Source organism: Ailuropoda melanoleuca, chromosome 14 (genome assembly GCF_002007445.2).
Source record: "Ailuropoda melanoleuca isolate Jingjing chromosome 14, ASM200744v2, whole genome shotgun sequence".
NCBI classification, from domain to species: Eukaryota; Metazoa; Chordata; class Mammalia; order Carnivora; family Ursidae; genus Ailuropoda; species Ailuropoda melanoleuca.
In genome coordinates this window covers 27,285,650-27,298,052 of record NC_048231.1, presented here as the reverse complement: position 1 = coordinate 27,298,052, position 12,403 = coordinate 27,285,650, and the positions used below count along the sequence as shown (strand labels likewise).

The following is a 12,403-nucleotide window of genomic DNA, read 5'->3' as shown; positions in this document are numbered from 1 at the left end:
AGAGGTGAGACCACTTGAAGCAGGAATATTTTTTCTGCCCTAGAGATCTGGCATTTAACTTCGGTTTTGGCTTAATTGTTCCTACTTTTTCCAATGTGCTTTGTACTTCCTGAGGGAAACTGTGTTTGAAATTTAGGTACTATTATGTTGATACTGTTTTTGTAACAGCAGCAGTAACAACTACTTACTGAGAACCTGTTAGTACAGACACCGTATACATTGACTCAGTTCTGCCAAGGGCCCTATGAGGGTGGGTGATATTTGTATTTTACAGATGAGAGCAGAGAGTCAAAGAGGTGAAGCAAATTGTCCCAGGTCACGTGGATATTATGTGAATTTAGAGTGTGTAAGTTTATAAACAGGTAGTAATGGGAATTGTATTAACAAGGAAAAAGAATAAGAGAGAAATCTTTATTCTGAGTAATTCAGTTCATTTTTTAGTATATCATTAAAAAACATGCATACATACATATATACACATACACATTAATAAATATTTAAAGATTTATTTAGAGAGAGAGAGAGACTCCCAAGCAGACTCCCCACTGAGCACAGCACCCAATGGCTCGATCTCACAACCCTGAGATCATGACCTCAGCTGAAATCAAAAGTTGGCCACTTAACAGACTGAGCCACTCGGGTGCCCCACACATTAATTTTTTTTAAAAAATCTGTTCTAATTTCAGGTCTCTGTCAGTGGAATTGAGTGGGATTATATTGCCACACAGGGGCCACTACAGAATACCTGTCAGGATTTCTGGCAGATGGTGTGGGAACAGGGAATCGCCATTATAGCAATGGTGACAGTAGAGGAGGTAAGTGCTCATTTCTCGTCATCGATTCTCTGAAGCTGAGAGCAGTTCACGTGGCTCATGAGGAATCGTGACCTGTACAGCAGGAGGGGTGGGGGTGCAGCTCTGCCTTCAGACGTGCTGTCTCTATGAAAGGGCTCCCGCCGCTGCCCCTGCTCTTGTGTGCTGACCGGACGTGTCTTTCACAGGAGGGTGGAAGGGAGAAGAGCTTCAGGTATTGGCCACGACTGGGTTCCCGGCACAACACCGTCACCTACGGGAGGTTTAAGATCACGACCCGGTTCCGCACCGACTCTGGCTGCTACGCCACCACAGGCTTGAAGATGAAGCACCTGCTCACGGGGCAGGAGAGGACAGTGTGGCATCTCCAGTACACGGACTGGCCTGAGCACGGCTGCCCGGAGGACCTCAAGGGATTTTTATGTAAGTGTCTTCGTGCCCAGCAGGCCTCTGCTGACATCATCCACACGGAGAAAGACGTAGGCTCCTGAACTGTTTCCTTTATGATGTCTCAGAGACGCTTTGGACTTGCTTTATTATTTTTTTTAAGATTTTATTCATTTATTTGAGAGAGAGAGAGAGAGAGAGAAATCCCAGGACTCCGCGATCATGAGCCGAGCCGAAGGCAGGTGCTCAGTCACCTGAGCCCCCCAGGCGCCCCTGGACTTGCTTTAAAATAAAGGCTTTAAGTGTTTAGAGGAGGCTTAACAGAAAGGAGTTTTTGAAGTACGATTTGGTGGCGAGTAGAAGGGCTTCGAGACTATCTCCGCGAGTCATTTTGTAGAGGAGCAGAGGCAGTGGCGTGCCCGCGATCACGCTGTCGGTTAGCGCCCGGGGTGGCTAATTGGCACCAGTGCTCTTTATCCGGAGTCCTCCCGGTCCGTGATGAAATCTGAACATTGTCAGTTTGATGGGCCTTATTCCCTGCATCTTTTTCTGTTTCACTGCTTTCTCACAGCATATCTTGAGGAGATCCAGTCTGTTCGACGCCATACAAACAGCACCAGTGAACCAAAAAGCCCCAACCCTCCGTTGCTGGTCCACTGCAGTGCCGGAGTGGGAAGGACTGGCGTCGTCATCTTGTCAGAGATCATGATCGCCTGTCTGGAACACAATGAGGTACTTAGCCCTTTGTGGTTGGTGGGGGAGAAGCGGGCCGGGCACACGGCAGGGCAAGAAAGGAGCTGGTGGCCCAGCGGTCCCCTCTGAACAAGTTCCCCGCAGGCTTCTTCTGGAAGATGCTAAGGGAGGAGAGTGTCAGTGTCCTGAGCGGAGCTGTGCCCGGACAGGGCCGGCGTCCCGCTCAGCGCTGCCCCTCCTTCCAGGTGCTGGACGTCCCCCGGGTGCTGGGCATGCTGAGACAGCAGAGGATGGCGATGGTGCAGACGCTGTGCCAGTACACGTTCGTGTACCGCGTGCTCGTTCAGTTCCTGAAGAGCTCGCGGCTCATATAAGCTCCCGCCGCTCGCGCCAGGACCGACGGTGGGACACGGTGACGGCTGACAAAAGCGCTTGCCTAACTTGTACTTCCTCGCGGCCGCCTGTGGCGCATGGATGACGGCGCACAGAGGGACTCATGCAGAGCACGGGGCGGGGAAGGAGCTGAAGGACAAAAGGATGTGGTCCCCGGGGCCTGGCCCAGCCCCGTCGGTCTGACGTGCAGCACTTGCACACTTTGTGGCAGTTGTTCCCTGGTCGATTCTCTGTTGTACAGAAGCTGTGCCGGGCAACCCTGGCAATCAGTAAGGCACATCAATTTCTATCTTGGTATCTTGGAATTTTATTTTATGACTGAAGTATTAGGGGTTTTCTTCCTGAGAAACTGAGCTTTCCATGGGGATGGTCCACAGATGTGATTGGTTCCTATGTAAGTTTGTATTTAAAACCATGTTACTATCTCTTGTAATTTTTAAAAAACCTTAACAGCTTAGTTACCAAACCCAAAACTCCAAGAAGAATCTAAAAGTGTTATTTTGAAACATAGAAAGCATTTTTATATTCAGAAAATTTTTTATCCTAAAATATTCTGTATATTTGTACCTTCTCTATTTTCCAAACAAGAGTTCAACTCACTAAGGTACTGAAATGAGTCAGTTACTGTAAGAGAAAGTCGGGAATGAAGGCACATTATTGGGAACGGAAGACAATACTCAGAGTCACTATTTTTTTCAGTATTATTTGTAAACCTAAATGAGTTTGATCTTATTGGTTGCAAATGAAGTGAAAAACAACCGCATAGGTTGGTTTTAAGCACTTTGTTGTTAAAGACAAATCTGAATGTTAATATATGTGATGCTTGATAGATGAGACGGTAGCAGTGGGTATCCAGAAGTGTGGGAAGAGGTAAGGGCTAAGTCACGTGGGGTGGTCAGGGCCTGAGTAAGCACGGGGTAAATGCAAGGTGGCCAATGCGAGATGCCTTTGACGGAAGTGCAGTATTAACTCTGCTCAGACTGAGAGGCCGCGGTGGAGAGTGGGGGCTTGGGGGATGGGGGCTGAGCCCCCCAGAGGGTAGGTACCCCCGGGAAGTTCACGTCAGTGTCTGTGACTCACTCTGTTTCCTTGGAGTTCTTATACCTAAACTTCTATTCTTTTTTAATAAAGTCAGGTTTATATTTTCATTAAAAGAAGCCTTGAAGAGGCTTTATTTTCTTCTGATTAAAGAAGGGAAGAGTTCATGGTAGTTTCACCTCTTTTCCCCAAACTAGAGCCCGAACTACTTGTGGGGCCACCAGATTGCTGTGCTATTCAAGAGATGCTGGGGTTTTAGCTCCCCGACCCCCTAACCTCACCCCTGAGGTCATTGTTACCTTCTTGGCTCCTCCTCGCCCCCCATGCTATTCCCGGTGCATCGATCGCATCCCGGTGGCTGAGCTGGAGAGGGAGAGTGTTGCCGTTGGTCCAGGCGAAGATGGCCTTGTCACAGAGGGACTTGAGTAGGTAAGGACTTAATGGGTATGTTTCCTTGAGGAGCCATCTCGTTTTTCCTTCCGAGGCTGCTTCTCTAAAATGCAAAGCTTCCAAAATGTCACATCCAGGGCTCTTCTCCTAATGACAGTATCCTAGGGCTGGTTCTGATTCCCAGCGTTCGCTCCAAAGGCTGGTTGACTCACCGTTGAACAGGACCACTAAGTGTGTGTTGTCAGCGGTGAGACAGGATTGGCTTCCTACGGTGTGGATCTGCCATCTCCGGGTTACCCAGAATCAACCACTCCAGAGGGCCCTTCAGGAGATGGTAATGAGAACGACTGGAAGTGGCACAGTGCTCACTTAGGGACAAAATGTTAATTTTAAACCTGAAATTGTTTTAAGAGTCCTGTTTAAATAACAGTAGACCCAAGTGTAAATATTGAGAAAGAGCTCCCAGAAGAACGGGATAAGGGATTTTTATGGTCATATTTCCCATCTCCACACCACATGAAGGACGGGAGTTTTCAGTGTTTTTCTTTTTCTTCCATGGTACATTTTTAAAAAAAACGCTTTTCTGTCAGGTTTAAACATTTTGAAGTGTCCCATTGATAAGAGCATACTGTGAAACAAAAATCTAAAGAGTAATATATGGTATATTTGTGTTCCGGTTGTAATAATTAGAAGTAGATTACTTCTGAGGGCTAAATTACACTATTTATATGTCACTCTTAAAATGTCGCATGTTTGACCATCTTCTAAGACCCATGTAATTTTTTGTCCCTTTCGAATATTTAAACTTTTTCAGTTAGTAAATATGAAAGTATTTCTGAATAAAAATTGACATTACTGGACTTTGAAATAATGTGATTTTCAAGAGCAAACTGTACAACATTTAGGCTTCATAGGTTTACCACACCTGAACGGAGGATGTTGCTGTCTGCCAAACTTACACAATGCTTCACTATCTTAGTGTCTTTTAGTTCCTTGAAATTCTAAATTTCATAGCAAAATTACCAAAATGTACATTTTCACAGAAAGTAGGTTACAAACCAGTGTTTTCCAATGGATTGATTTTGCCATCTCTAGGCATCAGTCTTCCTGATTAGTGGGGTCTTTTGATGAAATATTTTAGCTGAGAGTTTTGAGCACAGAAAGTATTCATTTGGAATGTTAAGTGCAGTCATTATTAATTACTTTCCTCTGGAACACCTGTGAAGTATTCCAAAAACCCTAGTATTTAGCCTTTAAAACCCTTTGGCAGAATTAACACAGAAGGTGGACAGACCTACGCTTCCTTAGAAGCTTCCAGAAAGAGCAAGGTCTAGGCAGAAGCGCAAAGGAGGACTGTGTCAGGGTGGAGGACTGAGTGATGACAGCAGGCAGGGCCAACTTTTCTGTGAAGCTTTCGTTGTCAGAAGAAAAAAAGCCCCTTCAGGATGGGTTGATATGTTAGTATTCACAACACTAAAAAAAATATATATATAATACAAAACCTCATGTTTTAAAATGTACGGCTGAAGATCCACCTGCACTGTAGGAACAGGTTTGAAACTTGCATGAACAAATAGAAGCAAGAATTACTGTTTATTGTAAATTGATTTTAAAATCAGACTTTTTTTTTTAGGTTTTAATTTATTTCTTCATTTTAAGCAGTCTCTGCACCCAACATGGGGCTCAAACTCACAACCCCGAGATCCAGAGTCACATGCTGTTCCGACTGAGCCAGTCAGGCTCCCCTAAAAGCGGACTTTTTAAAGGAACACTTTGGGATATAAATTTAGGGAACTTGTTTCCCATTAAGATTTCATGTGGAACAAGCTGAAACTATCTTTTCTCCAGTTTAAATTTTATTTTAAAAAAGAAATCTAGGGGTGCCTGTGTAGCACAGTCGTTGGGCGTCTGCCTTCGGCTCAGGGCATGATCCCGGTGTTCTGGGATTGAGCCCTACATTGGGCTCCTCCGCTGGGAGCCTGCTTCTTCCTCTCCCACTCCCCCTGCTTGTGTTCCCTCTCTCACTGGCTGTCTCTGTCAAATAAATAAAATCTTTAAAAAAAAAATAAAAAAAATAAAAAAGAAATCTAAATTGGAGGGGACTCTTTATTGAGCTGAGAGATTTCAAAAATAGAGGACTAGGTACATTAGGAATTTGCCTGGAAAAACATTTCTCAAAAGAACATGAGTTTTCCAAATTCCTCTAGATAAGGGCTCTGTTCCAGTATCTACAACTATAGAAAAATGAAGAAAAATCAGAAAGTCCAATTGTTTAAAGTTTGCCTGTGTTGGGGATGAGGATTTTAGGAAACAGTTGAAGGGGTCCTCGGGCGGTTAAAGTGGCATAGTTTCCTGTATATTACATGCAGTTCCCAAATAAAAATTATGCTCTAAAAGTTCAGATGTATGTGTGTGGAATTATTGAGGAAAATAGTAATATTTCCCCTTGTAAACCGTATTCCAAGTGGGTGTTAGTTAACTCTCCTGGTTTGTCCTCCCAAACCTTGTTTGGTATATAGAACCAAATCGCGGTGATCAGAGCTCTGAAAGAGAGCAAATTTTCTCCCTGCTGCACCCTCGTGGTGAGATCTGAGAACGCATCCTCTGCCTGGTGCTAGGGCCCGAGCCTCAGCAACCAGTTGGTCAACTTGATCAGCGTTTGCTGAGAGAACTCCACATAAGGGAACATCCCACCATGTGTTACAGAAACTTGAATGGCTCACGAAGGGAAGGGGGCAGATCGGGATGTTAAAGGGAAGTGAGCGGGAGTGCACCTGTGAAAGCACCCACGAGGCAGGGCAGGGGTGAAGGAGGGTGAGTTGGCACTCCTACTCTCCTAACTTTCCTGTTGCCCCTTAAACACCCTCCCTTTCCTGTCACTGGCATCAAACGGGAAGCAGAGGATGGGCCAAGAAGGAGGTTCAAGGTCTGCAACACCCAGCCGAGGAGGCCACAGTCCCAAGGCAAATGTTGCCATTTAGTAAAGGGTATCTAGGTCACGTGCACATAACGTAGGGTCTGGCCACACATCACGTTTCCAAAAATGAGTTATCCCACATATTTGAGAAATTAAAATAGTTTTCAAAAATCTAGAGTAAATCTAAACTTTTCCCAATATGTTGATAGGTTAAGGGATGGTAACGACTTATTTTAAATTATGCTGTAATAGTATCTATCAGTGCAGATGGATGACAAGAAAAGAATAATTGTCTTTGAACTTCTAACTCTAGAACCAACAGTATGGCTGTTAATTTTTGAAAATTACTAGCTCTATAAATCTTGATCATTATTTGGTTTCCATTAAGCCACTTGGTGGCGTGTCATATAAAAAGACTTAAAAATCTCTAAAATCCTTTGGCTTTGAACCTATAATACAATGTCTCCACACTCACTATCGCGATACACGATGCCACTGTAATAAATCTACAATTTTAACTGAGCTGGTTGGTTTTTAAGCTGTGTAAAAATATCAATACTCTATATAAGTTGTCAAATGTCCATACAGACATTTTAAGTGTGCACATGTATTTTAAATTCACATTCTAAAAACTTGCGGGAAAAAAATCTACAGTATTCACTCTTAGGAGCAAGTCTGTGGCTGCCAAAGAAATTCAGCAGGTTGGGTTATCTGGGTTAACCAGAACATGAATCTGGCCTTGGTTTGGGGGGTACATTGATGAGACTAGTGCGGAATTAATGACGACTGGCTTTCCATTTCAACCTGCTCACTCATCTGCTGAGAAAATCTGAGCAAATGAATGAGGGATAGAAGCTCAGTCACTCATTTTTTAGAAAAATGCAAATGTCATAGGTCATACGCGATCATAAATGCTATGAGAGTGTCCTAGAAGTTTATTAGAAATCACTTGAAATTAATGGACCTCTTAATGAGACAAGATCTTTTGCCTTATTTTATAGTGATATTTTTCAAAATGTAATTTGACCTTAGAGTTAACTATATCCCAATAGGTTTAGTGGTTTTGCAGTTTTTACTGGAATAAAACCAACGCAAATACTGGTTCAGCCCAAGTAACCTGAAAAAGTAAATATTCTCCAGAGGTGACAAACTTATTTCCAGAACAGATTTTTTTTTAAAAAACAAGATTAAAAATAGTACAAAACTCAGGTTAACCCTCGGGAGTTAAAAGGTGAAAGAAAGAAAGAAAAAAAAAAAAAACCAAAGAGAAAAGATACTAGAATTTGTAACAACTTTTAGGCCAGTAGAGCTGTAATGGGTTTTATTTGCATAGTTTGGTTTTTAGGACAGGACAGAGAAATTGAAGTAGTTATTGTGTAGGGATGATACTTAATGTTTTTGAAACTTTTCTGTTAATATCAACTTGGACCCTTCCATATTAGATTTTCTCAATCCTATATTAAAGTAAGCAGCTCAATTTCTTATAGAATTGAACTATTGCACAATTATAAATAAGTATATGCAATTTCTAAGCAACACAAAATGAGAGGAAAAATAAAAATATTTGTTTGCATAGCAAGCCTTTTTAAAAGCTTGGATATTTACCTTATTCAACAGATTGATTGGCACAGGGCCATTAGAATATATTTTTGCTTTTTTACTGTATTCTCATGCAATTTTTTATATTATGATATAAAACAGATTTTTAACATGCAAATGTTAAATATTTTCCTATGAAAACACCTCATTCTATCGTGCTAAACTGGAGGAAATATTCGGAGATCTGAAGATGTAATTTGGCTCAGATGAAGAATTAATTACACTGTAACCAGAAATTTGTTGTATATTTCTGAATTGTATGATCTGGTTAAAAACTGAAGCAATCCAAACCCTACCCATAGTGAATTTAGCAGAGCATAGTTTAAAAATAAACATCTAGATAAAAAGTCTATTTAAGTAAAAATTCCAACAGAAGTTAATATGATTTAACAATCCTAATAAGCCCAAAATTTGGAGAAAATTTACATGAAATACATTTTCTTAGAAAGTTGCCCTATAATTCAAGCAATGCCCTGGGAATTCTACCTTTTGGGCATGCTAGTATAAAGAGTTGTCTAGTATTATTTTCTAGTTTAAAAAGCAATTTTAAGTGCTGTCTGAAGATTAATAATGTAAAGATATATAATCAGAAGAACTTAATTCTTCTAAACCATAATTGGTTTGTAAAATTGTATACATTTAATGGGCAAAAAAGTTTGAATGACTTATGTAATATATGTGAAATGAATGTATTTTTGCCATAAAAATATTGAAGATATAACTCATGTGTGAATGTATGAGTACAATTACAGCTATTTTGCTTGTGTTTTTTCACTCTAGATCTATTGCATGGAAGCATATAATTGGTCCCATTTCCCCACTGGATTCTTTATATTATTAATTAATTAGTTAATTTACTTATGAGAGAGAGAGTGTGAGCATATGCACGCACACATGGGAGGAGGGGGAGAGGGAGAGAGAGGATGTTAAGGGGGGTTCCACGCCCAGCACAGAGCCCCATCTCATGACCCTGAGATCATGACCTGAGCTGAAATCAAGAGTTGGGCACTTAACCAACTGAGCTGCCCAGGCATCCCCTCTGCTGGGTTATTTTATTTTTATGTATTTTTTAAAGATTTCATTCATTCATTTGACAGCGAGAGAGCACAAGCAGGGGGGAGAGGCAGAGAGAGAAGCAGGCTCCCCTTCCCCACCGGAGCAAGGAGCCCAATGAGGGGCTCGATCCCAGGGCCCTGCGATCATGACCTGAGCCAAAGGCACACGCTTAACCCACCGAGCCACCCAGGCACCCCGAATGATTTTCAATAACGTACCGAACCACTGATGTTTGTCCGAGCTCTTGCCAGACGTTGCACAGCTCCGCAGGAATGGGTCACGTAGGAGTCCGACTGCATCTTGCCAAACAGCTTCAGGAACCGGGACATTTGCGGATCAGCTCCGCATACTCACAGAGTGAACGTCTGTAGACGTGCTTCCCAGCAGGTCAACGGAGCTCCTCGCACCCCCAGCCCTGGAGTGGAGCTTTTTGTCGTCACACGGCCACCTCATTTTTTAGTGGGGTTTCTTCTAGACCAGCAGCAGCAGCTTGGAAGCTTGTTAGAAATTCAGATTCTCCAGGGTCATCCCAGGTCTGAAAATTCCGAATCCAAAGTCGGGGGGAGGAGGCCCAGAAAGGCGCCTTCACAAGTTCTCCAGGCGATTCTGGAGAGCACTCAGCGTGAGAAACGCTGCTTCAGGATCTTAAAAAGCCGCAGGTGTTCCAGAGAGATCTCAAGCGGGGATTCCACGCAGCCGAACGCGAGCGTCCGCTCACACGGCAGAGGGGCTTCGCAGCAGAGTTTCAGCTCCTGGGATGGGCCGTGTGCGCTGGGTCTTCCCGGCCGGCCCCGGTCAACCACAGGGGCCCAGAGGGAGGCAGGGGGGCCACAGCGTGAAGAGATGGGGTGACAGAGGCAGAGGTGGGGGGCGAGTGGACGGTGCCACCCGCCGGCCTCCAGGACCGAGGAGGCCGCTGCAGGGGAAGGGAGGCCGGCGGCCTCTAGGAGCCGCAAGAGGCAAGGCCACCGATTCCCAGAGCCTCCAAGAAGAGGGCAGCCCTAGCGAGATTTGGATTTTAGGACGTCTGACGTCCAGCCGGGGAGATAGTAAAGCTTTCTTCAAGCCGCTAAGTGTGTGGTAACTCGTCCAGCAGCAAAAGACCAGCGGTGCCCCAGGGTGTTTCTCCTCAGGACAGGCAGGGGGACCAGCTCGCCAGCGCTAAGGCGCTGAGAGAACCCGCGGAGCACGGACGCCGCCCTGGCCCGACGGCTGCGCGCTCTCCTCTCTCCGGTCGAGTGCTGATGCGAGGAAATTCCCGAGGCGGAGGTCGGTTTATTCCATTCAGCTGTCTGCTTCCTGGTCTGTAAAGGAAGCGTGGACTTGTTCTTTGGGGCTGGGCCGTCAGCAGCTCTCTCTGCGGCCTTTACCAGTCTGGGAACGGCGCTTGCTAGGCGCGAGCTCTGGCCCCGCCGCGCGGTGGGCCCGCAGCTTGCCCGCCCGGCCCAGCACAGGACGGTCACCAGCTGCTCCCACCTCTAGATCTCCGTTACCTCAATGATACTTTCTAAAGCCCCTCGTAATTAAGGCAAGGCTAACTTCGGCACATTAAAACTAAAATCTTGGGGTGGCTCAGTCAGTTGGGCGTCCGCCGTTGGCTCTGGTCATAATCCCAGCGTCCTGTCAGCAGGGGTGAGTGGGGGGAGGTACCTGCTCAGCCGGGGAGCCTGCTTCTCCCTCTCCCTCTGCTCCTCCCCCTGCTCTCTTGCTTGTTCTCTCCTTCTCTCTCTGAAATAAATAAAATCTTAAACAACAAACTAAAAACTTTGGCTCATTGAGTCCAAACCCTTAAACCAGGGCCCAGGGTAAATTAATTCACAGGCAACCTTGCAACTAATTGATCCACTTGGCAAATCGTCTTGGCCTGTAAAAGCCGTTTTGATCTTTTCTGATTGGCTTCACTGGAGAAAAAAAAAATGTGTTTTAAAAGTAAGGCTTCTCAGGAAGATGCTAATTTACATTTTAAACCATGTAAAATGTGAGCAAATGAGGAAATTTTCTTGTAATTTAGCAATCTGCTACATTCTCCCTTCTATGGGGAATTTGTACTTTGAATGTAAAGAGGAAATATCTATCCTGTTTTGCCCCTATCCTCACCTGTGCCGAAGCCTCTCTTCTAGCTTCCATGATCTCCCACTGTGAACAAATGCATTCATTCTCCAGCAGACAATGACCTGGGATCCAAAGAGAAATAAGTCTTTCATCTTAAGAAGCCCATAGTCTAGACTATGGCACATAACTAACTAAACTAGGCACATAAACAATATTATAATTCATACTATAGATCTGAGAGATCCTGGATCCCAGAGCAAGTGGGACAACTGTCAGGGCAATCAGACAAAGTCTCATGGTGTTACAATCTGGGCTGTCAGCGAAGGCCCAAGAGGGCAGCACAGGGGAAACAATATTCTGAGCTGGGAGCAAGTACGAAGGGGAGAGAGAGAGAGAGAAGGGACCTCTGCCATGTTTTAAGAACAAGTAAGAACAGCAGCAGCAAAATACCATAAAAGTACAAAAATGTGGACGGTTCATGGTCCTAAAGACAAAAGCTGTAGCCAGAGTTAGAAGTTGGAGAAGACCAGGCATGGCAAAGCAGGCAGCGGCAGGTCTGAGGCAGGGCCCGAAGGGTGGAGAACGAGCAAGAAGCCAGTTACCGAGAACGCCTTAAGATGGCAGCTCCACGAAAGGGAGCTAAATAGGAGCCAGGGCGGTCAGTCTGAGGTAGCTGCACGGATAACGGGGTCAGGGGCTTGTGGAAGAGTGAGGCTGGGACTGAAGAAAGGAGCCCTGGGGGCCGAGAGAAGGGTGGAGCCCAAGAATAGAGGGGTGAAGGATGACTGATAGGGAGACCCAGGCTGGGAACCAAGCATAGGGTTGAGGATCTTTTAGGAGGTTGAAGAGGATTGTAGGATGGGAAATGGAGGGGCTGCTCAGAAAGTTAGGGGGGAGAATTCCACAGGTGGGAGCTGAGGGGTAGATGTGGCTGAGGAAGGGCTGTAGCAAGGTGACTTGGGGCATAAGACATTGGGGGAGAAATGGGGTGGGTATCACCTATATACCACCAGAAATCAGCTGTAATACCTCCAGTGGTATGCACTACCTTTGTGGAAACATTGGT

General features: G+C 44.8%; 1 protein-coding gene across 1 annotated transcript in view; it reads left to right on the top strand.

Annotated features, from left to right (window-relative positions):
• Positions 1–3,439, top strand: part of PTPN21 (protein tyrosine phosphatase non-receptor type 21) — a 72,745-nt gene extending 69,306 nt beyond the window's left edge. The window contains 4 exon segments of the mRNA XM_034642403.1: positions 687–815; positions 1,001–1,235; positions 1,771–1,931; positions 2,138–3,439. Coding sequence (XP_034498294.1) covers positions 687–815; positions 1,001–1,235; positions 1,771–1,931; positions 2,138–2,266 — 654 coding nt within the window. The 3' untranslated portion in view covers positions 2,267–3,439.
• Positions 3,440–12,403: the final 8,964 nt, after the last annotated feature.